Source organism: Aulonocara sp. 'chitande type north' Nkhata Bay, linkage group LG18 (assembly GCF_057382095.1).
Source record: "Aulonocara sp. 'chitande type north' Nkhata Bay isolate Kocher_YH1m ecotype deep benthic linkage group LG18, A_spYH_male_GT1.1, whole genome shotgun sequence".
In the NCBI taxonomy this organism is placed as follows: domain Eukaryota; kingdom Metazoa; phylum Chordata; class Actinopteri; order Cichliformes; family Cichlidae; genus Aulonocara; species Aulonocara sp. 'chitande type north' Nkhata Bay.
The window spans coordinates 26,971,536-26,990,731 of NC_141361.1; the positions used below are offsets into that span (position 1 = coordinate 26,971,536).

Below are 19,196 nucleotides of genomic sequence, written 5' to 3' on the forward strand. Positions count from 1 at the left end.
GGCAGTGTTTCCATCTTTTATTCCCTCTCTCACTCGCTTCCTGAAGAATAGCTCAAGCCCTGTGACCCCATCATGGTCAAGTTCCACACTGAAAGCCTGTCAAACAGAACAATGTGCTTTGACTCATGAAAGGAACACGTGAGATATACTTGATGGAGCTAGCAACTAGTTACTAAGATCATAACCCTGTGAGGGTTTTTTAGGGCCCGAGCACTAAAAGTGTGAAGGCCAAATTGTATCTGCTCCCCTTATTATCATTACTTGGTCAAATGAATCGCCTTTTTGAGGGTCTGAAGACACTTGAAAGCGCATGAAATTTTGCCCACATGTCAGGCCTGGTGAAAATTCACGTATGGAGAGGACGAAATGGCTCCACAGCGTCACCTATGAAAGTATGAACCAGCACACAGACTGAGCTATTTGAATGAAATTTCTTACAGAGGTCCAACAACCCACGATGTACGAAAGGTCAATGAGACCTATGATCCAAACATGACAGGAAGTCCACCATTTTTACTTTACTGTGCCATTTTGGAGATTTGCTGATGTTATACCTTTTCAAAATCCTTGGGATTTTATCAAATCAACTTCACATTTCAATCTAAACCAAAGACGCTGGTGAATATAAATTGCAAAGCTTTTGAGGTTTCACTGAAGCGTGTGTCCGCAGGATCATTTTGATCATTTGCCATGAAATTTTAATTTGCTATCTTTCACACATACACTATCCAGTCTGGATCAAACTTCTCTAGTGCATCATATTTCATACATGAGTTTTTGAGGCTTCTACGTCATCAGTGTGATTTTTCTTTCCCACCAAAAAACTGAAATAAATTGCATAGTACACTTTTAAGGAATATATTCCCCCCCAAAAAAGCCTGATTTAGGAAATCAGAATCAGAGAGACTTTACTAATCCCATAGGGAAATTGAGTTGTCATAGCAACTAATATACAGCAAACATCAAACACTCATATAAAATGAAGTCTAGAAACAAAGATATTGATAGATAAATATTAAAATAAACATATATATATATATATATATATATATATATATATATATATATATATATATATATATATATATAATACAAGGACAAGTATGTGTGAAAAGGGAAATATGATACAACTTAAAACGTATATGTGCATGTAAATATTTGATTCTTTTTTATTTTTTTTATTCGCCAGGAGGTTCACTAAACACTATTTTCAAAAAACATTTTCTAGCAATTATTTCATGATTCAGGCAATTGTTATAGTGCAACTGAAGCTGCCACTGCAGCTCTCAGCTGCCTCTATACACCATAATTGAAGCCATTTGTGGATCAGGTGGAATTCTGGGATTTTGGCCTCACCTCAAAATCCCAAAGCGTGTTATTTTCTCTCTTTCTTTTCTCGGGCCAGTAGGACTCTTACATCAGCCTTCGTTTCCGCTCGCTCTCTCTTTCCTTCTGCGTCTCTTCCTCTCCTCTCTCTCCTTTCCCCTCTCTTTGCTATTCCAGAAAGAAGTCCTTCAGAGGCAGAGGTCACAAACTTGTGGTCCTGAATGCATCGGCGCACAACAGATGTGGAATATTTCCCGAGAAAAACGGTTTGTTTTGAAGTTCAAAAGTAAGTCAAACGTATATTTTTTTCTTTTTTTTCTTTTTTTACAAATGTGGCTATTAACTCAAATGTCCACGTAGACATTGAGGGAATTTAGTGTCAGCTTGCCTAAGTTTAGTGAGAGACAACATGAAGGAAGACATTCACTAATTAATCTTATGTTCAAGTAAAAGTAGCAACTGGCTGATACTCAGTAAGGAATCAGTTACTGTAAAGTTACTCACTGATTATAAAAACGCCTCTACTGGAATGAGGGCTCTCAGGGATTCACTTCATTGGTGTTACGCAGTGTGTTAAATTCAGTTTTTTTACATTTCCCTTCACATTTATGTCTGAAAGAAGCCCTGCTGCATTTTTGCCACTGTAAAAATTTTGGTTAACGCTTCACATCAGTGACAGTAAGTGCAGTTTCTGAGCAGACACTGACACGCGTCTTCACGTGGTCCATACAGGCTAAATAAAATACAGGCACTACGTACTGTCGTGGGAAAGAGCAGGACTCTGGGTTACAGAGAGGTCTGTGTGGGCATTTGTTGCTGTGGCTTTTAATAGTCTCCTATTATAGAGCAATTTGTAACGGCAGAGTTGCAAATTATGCCACCGTGCATCTCTGTGCACATGCTGTTGTGGTAAATGAAACCTTTGAATTCATCCCAAACATCCCAAATGTAATTACAAGTCCCGGACTTTTCTGAGGAGAATTTGCAGAGAGGATATTTGAAAAAGTAACACAGTAATTTACACTGGTTTATCTGATTTCACAAGCTTCCTTTCAGGCGTCCGTGAGATGAAACTGAAGATCATGGAGGTTAAATTGATCGCCTTCGTTCTCCTGCAGGCTGTCACTGTGAGATCTCAAGTCAACCCAGGTAGACGTTTATCTTTACCCCGCTGGCACTACGCTGACAAATACCCGCTCTTTATCTTTATTAAGTTAAGTTGGAAACAGTGGCCATGACTGCATGAGCCAATCAGAGTGCTTTTTTAATTTTCTTCATTGTGTGATCAAAGCAGTGTAAGAGTCAGATGTATGGATATGTTATATTCAAGCTTAAAATAACTATTTCATATTCCTGAGGGACAAGCATGTTGACAAGATGGAGAGGAGGGAAGCAGGTTGAGGTGGGTGGGCTCAGAAGGCAAGCGTGTGTGTGTGTGTGTGTGTGTGTGTGTGTGTGTGTGTGTGTACGGTTTAGCTGTTGGTCAAGAAAGCAAACATCTTCAAAACAGGCAGACCTTTCACAGGCAAGGGGGAGAATTCGTGGAAAAAAAAAGTTAGAAAATTTGTAGGCGTAGTTGTAGGTGATGCACACACACACACACACACACACACACACACACCTACTAACACACTCCCTTACACATATGAACTCATTTCACTTTCCTCCCTAGAATATTTTCACAGTCAAAGGCTCGCTTGTTTGCCCGCTCTCTAAAAATCCGAGTGAGGGATTTCGCCGGAGCTCTAACTAAAACTCAAATATAAGTCGAGATGGTGGGAAGTAAACAATGTCACTCTGCTCCCTCAACTGACTCTACAGTTATGGCGTCTTACTTGTATCAACGCAGGACTGTAATCTCTTTTCACTGCTTGTCAACCCGTCGCCACACGCACAACATAAGAACAAAGGGAGTCAGGCTTTTCAAACTCAAGCGTTTCTCATGCTAGAAATGATTTTAAAAGATGAAAAATGAAGAGTGGGCAGCTCTAATACCACTCCCTTCTCATTTTGCTTAGACTGGCACCTACACAGTGACGCTTCTGTTTGGCTTTAGAGGCCTTTGCAGGGCTGCAGGAAGAGGGCTAGAGGGGGAAGGGATGAGCTGTGACCACCTTACAGTCAACTACTCAAAGTCCAGAAAATGCTTTAAAATTGATTTTATGTAAAAGTAACCTTATATTACCCTCATATGTGGAAAGACTTTAACCATATCGCACATATGAAAGAACACATCAGACATTTATGTGTATGTGTGCTTCGTGTGCTTGTAGAAATGTGCCGCTATCCTCTTGGTATGACCGGTGGGCAGATTCTGGATGAGGACATCTCTGCTTCCAGCCACTGGTCTGAGTCCACCGCTGCAAGATTTGGAAGGCATGTTTGTGCTCTTATACTCCACTTTCCTTCCTCTCATTAGATGTAGAGATTATAGTTTGTCAGGGATAATCCCTAAACTCAGTTTCTTTAAATTTGAAGAAATTTCCTAAACTTAACTGCTGCTTTCTTTTAGTAAAAAAGCACCGTAGACTTTGTGTCTGAACCAACATAGCAAGTTTTGTTTTAAATTGGTTTATCTTTTACTCAAAACATTTAAAGTTATTCACCAGATGGATTTGTATTTGTTGAATTGCTGATATATTTCATGATGGAAGTTCATCTTTTAACGTTCCAAAGCTCCTGAGCAGTGACACAAACAGGCTTGTGTTGAGGGTAAGGGGTAAATAGTGTTATAGCACATATTTAGAATACTTTCTTTCTCATAAGATGATCTCACTCAGCCTAAGAAAATATACTTTCATCTTTCAGCAAGCATGTTTAAGTAGCATGCTGCAATCAACCACTATTATTAGCAGTAGTAGTAGTACTGACCTGGTGTGAGGTGTGCTGTGGGATCAGGCTCCAGTCTATTCGCAGCAGATTCTTTAAGTGGTTTAAATCAAGTCTCCATTGAGATTTGATTCTTCATCACATCTATTTGAAATGAGATCAAGGGGATTTGAAGTCCACACTCTTCGCCATGTTCTTCAAATCCCTGCTGAGTATTTTTTTTTCCAATGTTGTTTGGAAATGAGCGAATGCCACTGCAGTGAATGAGCGTGCATCTCACGTGTGAAAGCAACATCCAGATCAACGCAGGGGCCCAAGGTTTCATGGCAAAACTTTGCTGGCTTCACTGGCTGGCTCCGTCCCCATAGTGTACCCTGCTTCCATCTCTTCCCTTGGTAAACAACACACACGCATGCACGTGGCTTTCCGCGTGATGTAAAATAAAACATCATTCATTAGATGAGTTCTCTTTCCAGGTTGCTTCATGGCCCGATTCTGGCACTCACTGACTGTTGTAGGGTCTACATGGGTACTCTGGCTGATCTGTGGCTTATGGTCTGCGACGTAGTTCAATCGTTGCCAGCACTGCAGTAGCTCTATTGCTATTACTGACACCAGCCTTTGATCCTAAAGTATAACCCTGGGGATCCAAGGCTCTGTTGCAGGTTCACCAGCTGCCAAACCAAAGCATACGGAAACACTGCGTATGAGTATTTGTTCTGGCAAAGCTACAATCCAATATCACCTAGATCCCTTTTCCTGCTTCCAAAATATGAGTTTCAACTGAGTCTTCATTTGCTGCCTAATGCATCACAATCCCTACAAAGTAATTATGGCTGATTAGTCTATCTATCATGTACTGGTGAACTAATTAGAGCCTTTTAACAATGTGTTCAGTGGTAACATGGAATAACAGGAAGTGTGCAAACATGATTTCTTTCAGACAGGAAAAATCAGGTACATAGGATATAATTTCATTATTCCTCACTGCTTTTTCCTCTGTTCGTAACTTGTAACATTTTTCCTCGCTTTATGTCTTTTCCCCTGTGTTTGTGTACCTGAACTCTGTGACCTCGGTTTCCGGTACCGACTCTTCCATTTATTTTCCTGCTCACCGTCAGACTTGACTTTGACAACGGAGACGGTGACGGGGCTTGGTGTCCTGACATCATGTCAGAGCCGGACGGCCTCAAAGAGTATCTCCAGGTGGACCTGCGCTCGCTGCACTTCATCACGCTCGTGGGCACCCAAGGTCGGCACGCCGACGGTATGGGTAATGAGTTTGCCCAGCGATACAGGATCAAGTACAGCCGTGACGGCAGCAGCTGGGTGGGCTGGCATGACAGAAAGGGAAGGCAGGTGAGCGTGTAAAGACGTAAAGATGTGTTCTTCTGATTCAAATAAGGTGTACACGTAATACTAATCTGCTATTTATCATCTTAATTTGTTTAACATTGTCCATGATAGTGAAAAATTGAGCTACTGTGTATATTTGAAAATCATTTAAATCTTATCTTTTATCAAATGTTAACAGATCAAATACTACATATGAGCATTTGTTTTTAATATTTCAAATGTTCACTTCTAACTGAATGCTAGCAACATGTTTCAAAAGCATTGTAAAAGGTGCTTGTTTACTATTATAAATGGGGAAACACGAACAACTTGAGTATTTGTGGGAAATGAGACATCTTTCCTCACCTCTGCCAGATCATCGAAGGCAACAGTAATGCATATGACGTGGTCCTGAAGGACCTGGAGCCTCCTATCATTGCCCGTTTTGTCCGCTTTATGCCCGTGACCGACCACTCCATGATCGTGTGTATGAGAGTGGAGCTCTACGGCTGTGAATGGCTCGGTTAGTCATGACACTCAGAGTGGAACATGAAACTTCAACCAAACGATATATTTTACATTACACTTTATATAGTAATATGATGTGAGCAAACACTGAATCAGCTGCGTGTTCTCTTTGACCTGCCTGCTTTAGATGGCCTGATGTCCTACAGCATTCCAGATGGACACCAAATGATCTACAGAGGCCTGGATGTCTTCTTCAATGACTCTGTGTACGATGGAGCATCAGCTGAAAGGTCTGAGTTTAACAAACTTTCTTTGAACTAAAACAACATTTGTGCATTTTAAAAATGTGCATATGTGCAAACCTTAAAAAAAACCCTATTTCTGTCTTCAGCTCAACCATAAATCCTTCCTCAAGGCTGACGAAAGGGCTCGGCCAGCTGACCGATGGCACCTGGGGTCTGGACGACTTTCTCCACAGCCACAGCTACAACTTTTGGCCTGGCTATGACTATGTAGGGTGGAACAACAGGAGCTTCCCCAGAGGTTACGTGGAGATGATCTTTGAGTTCGACCATGTGCGAAACTTCTCGTCCATGAAGGTAAGAAGTCAGCGCAGGGGGTATTTTAAGCGAGCGGGATGAAATTGTAGAGCTAACACTTTGCTGAATTGAGCTATTCTGCACTATGCTGGGCAAGCACCCACCTTCTACAGCTGCTGTAAAATTTATTGGGGCATTAAAAAAAGAACAGGACAGCCTTGCTGGAGGAAGAAAAAAAATTACATTTTCTGTATAATTAGCCTGATCTTCGTGGATAAGTGCCGTGGCAAGAGATCAGAGATGTAAGATGAATGATATTTCTGCTACTGCACAGCTAGACAGATTAGTCATGGCTACACCTTCTCCTGCACCATCATCTCAGTCGGGCTCTGACTATTTTGAGCACTTTTAAGTAAAAAAAAAGAGAGAGACAGAGAGAACTGCCAGGTCGGTAAGGGCTGCAGAATAATAACAGACTATTTAAGTACTTTAATCATGCTTTTCTTATACTTCCACATCTCACCTTCGCAGGTTCACTGCAACAACATGTTTAGCCGAGGGGTGAGGATGTTCAGGCAGGTTACTTGTTACTTTCGGTCAGGATCAGAGTGGGAGGCAGACCCGGTGACCTTCAGGCCTGCTGTTGATCGTGTGAGCCAAAGCGCTCGTTTTATCACGGTGCCCCTCGGGGACCGCACAGCCAGCACCATTAAATGCCGCTTCCACTTCAGTGACCTTTGGATGCTGTTCAGTGAGGTGGCCTTCCAGTCAGGTAAAAAGAAAAAGAAAAGCAAAGATCAGGTGTAGCCTTTGCTTTAGAGACTTTAATTCAATAATCTAAAGGGAGCATGTGCCGTGTCCCACCACCTTTATTTCTTTCAATTACAGGCTCAGCAGTGTACAATACATCAATGGCTCCTCGCAAGCATGGACACCCGACAAAAATATTACCAGGTGAGCAGCCAAACATCTTCTGATATTTTCTTATTTAAGTCACTGTTTTCATTTTTGATTATAGGGTAAAATATGAGATAGAAGAAGACATGAATGTGTTGTTACTGTTTGATTTTGATTTCATGTAAAAATCTGTTTTTATATTTCCTTGATCGTGTAATGCACCTTATTTTAGATGTGGTTGGACTTCTAATGCTTTAAAAGGTTGCATGACCTAAATTTCTCCTGGCTCAACACTGCCCCCTGCTGATAATAGCAAGAATTACTGATTATTGTTAGAATAAATGGCCGGTTTCTTATAAAATATAATGAAACAAAAGCATTATGTTTGAAAAAAATTTAATTATTTTAGAATTTGATCTGTAATGAATTACATTAAATTCATGTCAACATCCAACTCTAATGTGGTTTGTTAGGGGATGATCCTACACATAAAGTGGATGACAGCAATACAAGGATCCTGATTGGCTGTTTGGTGGCCATTATAGCCATCCTATTGGCTATCATTGTCATTATCCTGTGGCGACAGGTCTGGCAAAAGATGCTGGAGAAGGTGAGAAAAAAATTTATTTTAAAATCATTTAATCAATTTTAGTTATTTGAACTTACAGTAATGATTCAACATCCACAACTGATCATATGGTGTGACGTGTGCACTGAACCCTGGATGCACAAAAACATCATTCATAATTAGTTGGCAAACTTAAATTTGTTCCCAAATTTTAAAAATATAGAACAAAGGTAAACAAGAAGTAGACTCAAGAAGGCGATAAGGTGATCTATACTCAAATCAGCATTTTTACTGCTACGTTCTTTTGGGTTTCTTTGGGGGTTTTTTGGCTTCAGATATTATATGAAAAAAAGACGTCATTATCAAAAGCACCAGAGCTTTCCTTTCCCTCCATGTCAGTTTCTTCTTATATCATCACATGACAACACTGATGTCCTGCAAAACCTCTCAAGACTTTCACGTTGTAAAAACACCGCAGATACCAACTGCTTCTCTCTTGCATCTTCAGGCATCTCGTCGCATGCTGGATGACGAGCTCACGGCTCGTCTCGCCATCCAGACACGGGCCTTCTCCTTCCACCACTCGTCTCTCTCCAGTGAGAGTGGCTCGACCTCCAACTCCACCTATGAAAGAATCTTCCCCCTCTGTGCCGACTACCAGGAGCCCTCACGTCTCATCCGGAAACTGCCCGAGTTTTCTCAGTCCACTGAACGCCTCGGTAAGCTGTCTAAAGGAAATAAGTGAACATCTTTGGAGGTCAGCTACAGCGACACGTCCCATCCTCCGTCTTTTCTTTTCCAAATAAGAATCGAGTACCCCCTGCAGAGCCTTTGCAGCCGGAGGCTCCGATGGTGCCCCCCACTATGCTGAGGCAGATATCATCAGTCTGCAGGAGTCTTCGGACAACAGCATCTACTCCATCACAGCTGTCAACATGAATTTCTTTGCTGGCACAGATTCATCCATGAGGGAGTTCCCCAGACAGAAGCTCACCTTCAAGGAGAAACTGGGAGAGGGCCAGTTTGGAGAAGTATGCCCAGTAGCTCTAATGTTTGCTGGAGATGCTTTAAGGGCTTTAAACTCATTTTCTCTTCGCCGCCATTATGCTGTTGTAACTTTATAGCTATCATTTATAAAATTCAATGACAGCGCTTGCTGCCTGGTAAAAGCAGCAGACTATGAAATCACTACATGCTGACAGATAGGAAACACTTAGTGGTATTAAACAGATGGTTTCGAGGGATGCCAAGTGGATGATGAACTGACAAAGTGCTCCTCTAAACAGGTCCACTTGTGCGAGGCAGAGGGCATGCAGGACTTTTTGGGTGAGGATTTGTCCATAGAGGGAAACAATGAGTCCCCTCTGCTTGTTGCTGTTAAAACACTGCGGGAAGATGCCAACAAGAACGCAAGGTAAAAGAAACTTTTACAGAGATGTACTGGTACGGCTTTTCATTCAGTTGCCAGTCAAGTTGTAGATTACGTGACCCTGTCGTTCTGCAGGAATGACTTCCTGAAGGAGATCCGAATCATGTCTCGTCTGAGGGACCCCAACATCGTCCGTCTGCTGGCAGTGTGTGTGGACACAGATCCTCTGTGCATGATCACTGAGTACATGGAAAATGGTGACCTAAACCAGTTCCTCTGCAATCTCAGACTAAAGGCCGCTGATGAAGATGAGATCGAACAAGAGGAGACGGAGGGGAAGACCATGGTCAGGTAGGTGTAATTCACATGTAATTGAAATGATCATCAGGGAAATGACACAAAGAGCCACTTAGCTCACACTATTTATTTTCTCTCTCTTAGTTACACCACGCTGATCGGCATGGCAGTGCAGATTGCATCTGGTATGAAGTATTTGTCCTCTCTTAACTTTGTCCACCGTGATCTGGCAACCCGCAACTGCCTGGTGGGTAAGAAATACACCATAAAGATCGCTGATTTCGGCATGAGTCGGAACCTTTATAGAGGGGGCTACTACCGGATCCAGGGCCGAGCTGTACTGCCCATTCGCTGGATGTCATGGGAGAGCATCCTACTAGTGAGTAATCTATGGATTTGGGACATTATCGCCTCCATTTATCCGTTATTTATAGACTAAGGGAAATCTGACATTCCACTACAGTTTTATTGGGTTTTTTATTGTTCTACGATTATTGCTAATCCACATATATTTAAAAGGTTAGTATAAGTTCTATACAGAGGTGACAGCAGATCAATTTTAAATATTTTATACATTTTAATTTCGAATTTTTAAGCTTTAAATTTATACCAATCTGTCTATGATCTTTTTTTTCCTCAGGGTAAGTTCACTATGGCTAGTGACGTGTGGGCCTTCGGGGTGACTCTGTGGGAAATTCTCACTCTGTGTAAGGAGCAGCCGTACTCCCAGCTCTCTGACGAGCAGGTCATTGAAAACACAGGAGAGTTCTTCAGGGAACAGGGCAAACAGGTGAGCTTCACACCACTGTACCTGACAGTCCTCCTGAGTGCCACTGTGGAGGATTTTAGGATGTAATAGTTCTCAGATATGTATGTAGATGTGTCTTGTAACACTTATAATACTCATAATACTGTATTGAGAGTATTGTGCTTCATCCTACCAGGTGTACCTGCCGAAGCCTCCCTGTTGTCCTGACAGAATTTACAAGGATCTCATGCTAAGCTGCTGGAGGAGAAACGCCAAGCAGCGGCCGAGCTTTCAGGAGATACACTCTCAGCTGTTAGAGAGCCTGGCGTAGCAGAGGAGATGTATCGTTCCACTGTGCTGTGCAGGGTCTCGGTTGCTTCCTTTGGTTTAGATTCATTTATTTGGAGTCAGACCCATAAAATATTCACTTTTTTGTCAATGCCTGCTTCTCAAAAATTATGCTCTAAATGGAGAGATATGTGAAGGTACAGACTACACTTAAATATAGCCTCCTATTGTAGATATAATGCAGATAGTTCTATTCGTACAGTGCATTCAGACCTCTGTGTATTTATTATTTTCTTATGATTTGTTATGCTGTCTATTTATGCAATAATATCCCCCCTCCCTTTTCTTTTCCATCATATATCTAATCCTATTGCACATTTATTATGTGAGCACTGTTTTGTGTTTTTGTCTTTTATATTTGAATTTTGTCATGAGGGAAAACGTTTTCCTGATGAGATTGTGCTTTCGTATGCAGAAGCTGATGTAGATTTTTTATAAACATGTTTATGTCCTTTTTCAGAAATGAATTTATTGTACATAGTGGGGGAAATAGCAAAGAACAACGTTTTAACGCCTGTTGGACCAAGGATACCTGTAAATAAAGAAGAAATGCTATTATTATCCTTCGTTTGTATCTTTGGTTTTTAATATACGATAAGTTTGACACTTTTTAGCCTGCTGGGGTTGCTAACACGGCTGTACTTTCAACCGTTGCGCTCTTTAATCGTTTTGGACCACCTCGCTCTCTGTAGTGAAATCTGATTGGCCAGCTGTTTGTTGACATCCAATCACACCACGCAGCTGCCTAAGCAATAGGCTGACTGTTTTCAACGGCATCGGACGAGGGGCTGAACGTCCCCGGTGAATACAGCAGGTTTGAAAATTTGCCCCCGGTGTCTGCTTCCTCTACAGCCGCTGCTCATTCCGCTCAGGCATGGAAAAAGTCGTCATCGTAACGGGTGCCAACAGGTAAGTCCGCTAAAACTGTTTTATAACGGTTCATACGGACACCGGGTGCTGTTAGCTAGAAGATGCTGTTTGGGACTTCTACTCTTCATTTTAAACAATGAGTTTCAAAAAACATGTTGGACTTGTTCAAGTATAACCTGTTTTCGGTAATGGAGGTTATTGCAATAGTTAGTTACACTACAAAGTACCACCTATGAACTGTATCAGTGCGTCTTAGTAAAAGACATACTGTAGGTTCATACAGCGAGAGATTAAAGGCCTCTAAATCTTTCATAAGCTGTCTTTCTTACTCTGTAATAATGTTTCACTAGCACATATATTCAAATGTAATGTATGTGTGTCACAAGTTAAAACTAAAAAAGAATGTCGTACTCATGAATATGCATTGATTCATCTTTTGCATCTTTCGGCAAATTGATGCGTTCTCATGAACTTGGAATGTCATATTGAATACAGTGGCTGACCACTCTGAAGCGGTCTCGTAGGAATTTGCATGCCGTGAAGGGAAATTTCAATTTGTGTCTGTACCTTCAAACTCAAGATATAAGGGATGATACATATGTTTTATCGTCTGCAAAGGGGTTTTCCTAACCAAAGAAGCAGAGACATGAAGGAAACAAACAAGGCGACCAGCATCTGACAAAAACATCATCCTCACCTGAAGCCTCATCTCCCGAACTGAAGTCAGGGCTCTTAAACACGGAAACATGTGTAAACATGCTCATTTATTCCCGATATTGTCACAGTTTCTTATTATCAGCCGATCAGACATGCGACTATCCTGTCCCCGGAGCAGCTAATGTTGGCCTCAAGTGTCCTAAAAATCACACTTTTCCTCTGATAACCAGTTTGATTACATTCTCACTTGATATGATAGATTATTACCAAGTATCATATTACTCCAGTTTTAGCCTCCCTTCACTGGTTGCCTGTAAGTTTTAGGTTTCATTTTAAAATTTTAGTTCTAACCTTTAGGGCCCTACATGGTCAAGCTCCTCAATATTTGTCTGACCTGCTGAAACCACATTCATCTTCTCGAGCTTTAAGGTCATTAGATCAGAGACTGCTGGTGGTACCACGCACTCGTTTTAAAACTCGTGGTGATCGGGCCTTTCAGACGGTGGCACCACATTTGTGGAATTCTCTTCCACTGTCTCTACGCTGCACGGACTCCATTGACTCTTTTAAAAAACAGCTGAAGACATTTTTATTTAGAAAAGCATTTGATTAATTTCCTCTTATGCTGTTTTTATAGTTTTATTATATTACATTGTTTTATTTGCTGTTTTATTTACTGTTATATTGTTTTATATTTCCATTTTCTGTGTTGCAAAGCACTTTGTGATTTTTTTTATCTGTGAAAAGCGCTATATAAATAAATTTTACTTACTACTTACTAAGTCCAACACTAACGCCAGCTAACAACAACTAACAGAGTCTAACAGCAGCTAACGTCACCAAAAACTCAGCTCTTACTGACAGAAAGGTCAGTATATCCTCAACCACACACCTCAGTATCACCATCATCAGACAGAAGTGACCTTCACAGACTTATCGACTCGCATCAAACTCCTTTCACAAACTTTGACACCATCCTCCTGAGTAAATGGATGTGGAAACCCAGCTCAGCACCACGACTGTGGTGAACAGCGTACTGACTGTTCACCACAGTCAGTCCGCTGTGGCTATTCTTTTGTCTCATAGCCAAACCAGTTCTCTTCATATTGGTCTTCCTCAGTAGTGGTTTCTTTACAGTATTCTGACTTCATCGATCCATGTAGATGCTCTTCCAAACAGTTGTTGTCTAGTTGTATATGTTACTTATATGGGCTCTAAAAGCGAGTCCCGGGGGGTATAATTCTTTCGATGATGTCCAGATTCTCCATACTGGTTGACTGCATGTGAGGAAACTGTCAAAATCACCCCACATTTGCTTGCTTACAACTGTAGTTGTATAGTATTGATGTCTAAAGTATACTTATGCAATTGCTAGACTGTATTTATAAAGGGAAACCTTTAGGATAACATCATTCAGCATTAGAGTCTAAAGCTCAAGAATAGATTACTAGTGGAAATAAGTCTGCTTCCCTGTGAGACTAGCTGTTTCTTCAGGTTTACAGCTTTATGTCGAGATATAATAACTGCTTCCTGTAACCCTTTACTTAACATACAGCTATAAAAGAGACGAAACAGAACACTTGTATACGTTCCTTTTCCCCCCCTCACGTTCCACACACTAGTTAACTTATCCACTAAATATCACTTCGGAAACAAAGACCATAATTAACAGTACATGAAAATGGAAGCTTCACGTCACTTGAAAATCCTTTTTCATTATCTCTTCTCCAATAACGTGACTCCAGACTATGTTTACAGTTTGCTTTACTTCATCTGTGAGGTAATCTCTCAGTTGTTCAGGGAAAGTTTGTTAATACGAGTGCACGGCTGTGTTTGTCTGCCATCTGTCTGCAGCGGCATCGGCTTGGCTTTGTGTGAAAGGCTTCTCACTGAGGACACACAGCTCCGGCTGTGTCTGGCCTGCAGGAACATGCAGCGGGCAGAGGCCGCCCGCAGCGCCCTCCTCACCTCTCACGCCGGTGCCCATGTGGACTTACTACAGCTCGACGTGGGCTCTGTGGAGTCGGTGCTCGACGCTGCTAAGGTGGTCAAGTCCAGGTGAGAGATGTTTGATGCCGCGTGCTGACGTCATCACACTGGTGATTGTTCTCTTTGTGATATGAACTACAAATAAGGAACTGATAGCTTAACCTTTAATACACATTCGTGTGTTTCCAGATACAACAGAATTGACTTTCTCTATCTAAATGCTGGAATTATGCCCAATCCACAAGTGGACATCAGAGCTTTTTTTAAGGGTTTATTTTCCAGGTACATTTCTAAAGCCAGTTTATGATTTCTTTGTTTTGTTTTGTTTGATATTGGATACATTCAAGCTGTCTTTGCTGCTCTATAAGAGTGTACCTTCCCCACTGCAGAAATGTCATCAACATGTTTGCAACAGCAGAGGGTCTCTTGACTCAACAAGACCACCTCAACTCAGATGGCCTACAGGAAGTTTTTGCCACTAACCTGTTTGGTCATTTTGTCCTGGTACACCACAAACACACACACACACACACACATACATACATATGTCTTTTAACCTACAGTAGCATAAATAAACTTCAGGATACTGACTTTAATATGCGGATGTGTTTGACACAGAAAGTCAGCTACAAACTTTGTTGCTGTTTGTGTTGCTCTTAGTTGCATTGCTTAGTGCAGCAATGTAAACAATATGTTTGTTTAACCCAGTTTTTGTCTCTCCAAACCAAAAGGCACCTATTAAAGCTTTGAATATCTGTCTTCAGCAGGTTGTTTTGACCAAATTTGTAATGCATTGAGGTGATTCTATGGGATTGGTTAATATGATATTTGGGCAAACATGCAGTTGAGCGGGTGTCTCTAATAAAGTGGCCAATAAGTGTGATGTAGTTTTTAATGTTTTGAACTTGTTCTTTCTTGCAAGTTTTGTTCCTGATGTTTGAATTATTATAAATTATTATTTAATTAGCATAATAAATGTCATTAGGATTGTAGGATCACCATGTAGTAGTGAAGCATCCATCATAGATTGCTAAAAATAAAATAATAATTTTAAAGATAAAATATCTTTTGCTTTTTATTCTCTTACAAAATTTTATAAAATGAATATTTGATTTGGCTAACACAGTGAATTATTAATGCCTGCCTCAGGCTGATCCATATATTCTTATGCTGGCCTGCTTAAATCAGTGATTCATGCACCCCTCCTACATCACTCCTTACTGTGCACTTCCACCTTGGACCTGATATAATTCTCTCCTGGTTTTCCAGATCCGGGAGCTGGAGCCTCTGCTGTGTCAGACAGGTCATACGTCCAGGGTAGTGTGGACCTCTTCGAGTAATGCCCGCCGGTCTGCCTTCAGCATGGATGACATTCAGCACAGAAAAGGGACGGAGCCCTACAGCTCCTCCAAATACGCTTCAGACATGCTCAGCGTGGCTCTTAACAGGCGCATGAACGGCCAGGTTTGTCTGTCACGTACTCTGATGTCAGTGCGGTAACTATCACTGCAAGCTTTGTGAAACTCTTACGAGGTCACTGTGATTTATAAATTCTTTCTGTCTTGTGACAGGGTCTGTTCTCCTCAGTAGTCTGCCCAGGACTGGTGATGACTAATTTGACCTATGGTATCCTCCCCTCCTCCTTCTGGACTCTAATCATGCCCATCATGTGGTTGGTAAGTGGTAACTTATTTTATTTTTATCTTTTAACGTGACCACAGTTACGTATGAAAAGACTCACGTTCATGTATTTTCTAATTGTGCAAAACAGATTAGGATCTTCACCAACACTTTCACCCTTACACCATACAATGGAGCAGAGGCACTGGTATTTCCATTTGAAAATTATTACAATCATTTGAATATTTGCACTGTAAAGGCTCTGTGAACCCAGATTCATGGCCTGGTGTTTCTGCTCACAGCACTGGCTGTTTCTGCAAAAGCCAGAATCTCTGGATCCCAGAGCAAAGTATCATAGTTTAACATCAGGGCTTGGGACAAACTACACCGAGCCACGACAGGTGAGTAACGAGAGCCCTGTATTCCACAGAGAAAGTGCTCAGGCCTGTGTTACAGAGCGTTTTTTAGAGTAGCAGATGGTATTTGTGTGATGTGTTGCTTTTAACTTAATTCAGGTTTTCTCTGCTTTGTGTTCACGTCTCAGATGGATATTGATGGTGAAACGGCTGACGTCCTCTTTTCAAAACTTCTTGAACTTGAGAAAGGGGTCAGAAGGAAACTGTGTGAGAGAAATGCTGACAATGAAGCTCATCAGCGGTATCTCAATGAGATAGAGTAAAAGTGATTCTTTTGTACCGGAAGGTTTTGCTCTCTTGAAATGGATCCTGTGAAATCTGAACCAGTGTCACTGCCCTTATTCATCCCATCCTTCCCAGGTGGACCACTGAACAGAGGGTGAAATGATCACGCTTGTTCTACCTCAGCCAAGGTCAAAGCTTTGGTTTATATAAGTGATTATGTTAACTCTGACTACTTCTGAGGGGACCCCATGGGAAGATTTTCCCTGAGTCAAAATGTTAAAGAAAGCTCTGTCTCAACAGCTAATGGCTTCTTTCTTTGATCAAGCTGCACCTCTCCACCAGGTCAGACAAAGCTTAGCTTGGTTGTTTTTATGTAATTAAACAAATCAGTTATGAAGGAAATGCAACTGTTCCTTTCTTTTTTTTAAAGTCCACCGATATTCCCTCAGTCCTCTGTTAACACTGCTCTAAAGACTTTCCAATCATACGGTGAACTTGAAGCACATCACACTGAGAGGTCTAATTTAAATAACTGTGTGGGCAGGAAGGGCCTTTTTGATAAGCTACTTTGAGCTCTCTACAAACCTCCTCACATTACTCACATTGTTTCATATTTCAACATGTTAATAATAGAAACACGCTTTGCATTTCTTGAAACTTTGTTAAAATAATGAAGAGATTTTATGTTTCATGAGCTGAGCCTGTCACGGTTTCTGAACTCAGATTCACAAGAATCACTGTTTTTAAACAAACAGTGGAAGTTCATTGAGGGTCAACAAGTTCACGTGAGATCAGTAACAAGAAAGCGCTTTCCTGTTGTAAAGTGGACCCTGCTGTGTTTTCACCTGATAGCTGCATCATGTTTCCTGCCCCACAAAGTTAATTAGGTCTTTGTTAATGCCCTGAGGCCACTGACTAACCATCAGCTCTGTGTGATCTGGAGATCGTTTCCATACAAATAATAAATTATGGAAGGATTGTCAAGTAAATAAATGGAAAAACTTATAGTTTGCAATAGGACGAATAAGTGTGCAAGTAAATAAATCAGCTGCTTTAGACCAGTATCAGCATTTTTTTTGCTTATTTATTTCATTACCATATATCCACAGCATCACACCCCACTGTTAGATTTTATCTTTCAGTCGCCTCAGATATCGACTCTTGCATTTACTAAACTAAAAACAAAAAGTCAATCCAACATTTTCTGAGGGAATATACAAAATACAACCAAGTATATTTTTTCTTTGTTAGGCGACTAGTAGGAAAGGATGTTTAGTCCTGTCCATTATCCAATGATTTTTCTCTTTTTTTGTTTCCATTTTTATTTGTAAAAAATGTATATGTGTAAATTTTATAAAGTACTGGAGTCCAAAATCTAAAAAAATGTTCAAATAACTAAATCTTCTGTGCCAGTTTTGGTAATGAATAGACTTTTAAATGACCTGAAGAATACAACAGTGCCTAACAGTGCATATAGGTAAAAAGTTACATATTAAATATATTACACATTCATAAAGCGGTGTGACATATTAAATGCCACACCACTACTATGTGCTACTATGTAATGGGGTCATTCCAAATATTAACTTTCAGCTCATTTTGCCTCTTATTTACATGTGTGTTTGCACGTTTCAATGAATTGCTGTACCTATTTTCCCCAACTGGTTAAAGCTGATGGCTGCCTGGTTCTTCCTGTTAAAATTGAGTTTTTCCTTCCCACTGTCGCCAAGTGCTTGCTCATAGGTGGTGGTCTGATTGTTGGGGTTTTCTCTGTATTGTTGTTGGGTCTTAAAATATAAAGAACCTTGAGTCAACCATTCCTGTGATTAAATAAATTCATTTAATTTTCCAAGTAAAATATAAAGAAATGATGGATGTCAATTCAAATAGAATTTCATTTGCTAATAATAGCACGCCTTGAATAAAAGTTATTACTTCGTCACACAGGTGCACTTCTGTACACTGTCATATTTGTCAGACACAATGCAGAGTGGTGAATTGGTTCAAGTATCGATATATTTTGGCGACTTTATTTTTTATCCTTCATCGTATATCCCTCTGAAGTTTTGCCTTAAGTAAAGCTGCGCTGACCACGTGCGATGCATGTCTCCTTTTGGTTTCAAGCTCTTCTTGTAAATTACAGGAAAGTAGTGGAAGTAGTGTAGTAAGCAAATTAAAAGTACATTTTTTCACATTATCATGCCTTGAACTCCGGACACATTTCAGAGACAAAGCCCAGCTTTACAGTTATGCAGAAATGTCCCTCTAAAACGATATTTTATCAAACCTATTAAATGTTTAATGGAGAATCTGCAGACTGTAAGTGTAAATCCAGTGGCACACTGTACCAGTTTTCTCTTGTTATTACAAAAATGAAATGGCAGAAAGCCGACTCTTCATCTGGACAGCTTCACTTTGAGACTGCAGAAGGATAAAATACAAAAATTGAAAACCTAAATCCAAGTGAACACAGTCAACTTCCTGTCCATTTGAGACACTCCAGGACAAACCTCAGCACACTTTGAAAAACAACAACAACAAAAAAACTGGGCCAACATTTAATACCTGGAGATATTTCCTCGATATTTTTGTTCAACCCGTGTGACAGCTTTCTCGGTGAACCTAAAGAGCTGATTCTGCTGTTACTCAGCATGTCCCTGTTGGCCCTACCCACACCACCCTTTTATTATTATTA

General features: G+C 40.7%; 2 protein-coding genes across 3 annotated transcripts; both read left to right on the forward strand.

The window, feature by feature from the left end:
- Positions 1-1,425: 1,425 nt before the first annotated feature.
- On the forward strand, positions 1,426-11,394 carry LOC147308784 (discoidin domain-containing receptor 2-like). 2 transcript variants are annotated; one of them, XM_086271589.1, is made up of 17 exons: positions 1,426-1,612; positions 2,372-2,475; positions 3,600-3,702; positions 5,277-5,514; positions 5,866-6,013; positions 6,146-6,248; positions 6,350-6,557; positions 7,029-7,269; positions 7,386-7,451; positions 7,868-8,004; positions 8,471-8,681; positions 8,770-8,993; positions 9,249-9,376; positions 9,467-9,682; positions 9,773-10,007; positions 10,269-10,418; positions 10,573-11,394. In XM_086271589.1, exons 1-17 carry the CDS (start codon positions 1,548-1,550, stop codon positions 10,705-10,707), a joined length of 2,712 nt encoding a protein of 903 aa, XP_086127715.1. In that variant the 5' UTR covers positions 1,426-1,547; the 3' UTR covers positions 10,708-11,394. The 2 variants fall into 2 exon arrangements, with proteins under 2 accessions (XP_086127715.1, XP_086127716.1); XM_086271590.1 differs by having other exon boundaries at positions 1,518-1,612; positions 2,383-2,475.
- A 172-nt stretch (positions 11,395-11,566) lies between these two features.
- LOC147308785 (3-keto-steroid reductase/17-beta-hydroxysteroid dehydrogenase 7-like) lies at positions 11,567-18,423 on the forward strand. The gene is made up of 9 exons (XM_086271591.1): positions 11,567-11,633; positions 14,106-14,309; positions 14,430-14,522; positions 14,630-14,744; positions 15,510-15,704; positions 15,812-15,916; positions 16,012-16,068; positions 16,163-16,261; positions 16,405-18,423. The coding sequence occupies exons 1-9, from the start codon at positions 11,599-11,601 to the stop codon at positions 16,537-16,539; spliced, it is 1,038 nt and encodes a 345-aa protein (XP_086127717.1). The 5' UTR covers positions 11,567-11,598; the 3' UTR covers positions 16,540-18,423.
- The last annotated feature ends 773 nt before the right edge of the window (positions 18,424-19,196 follow it).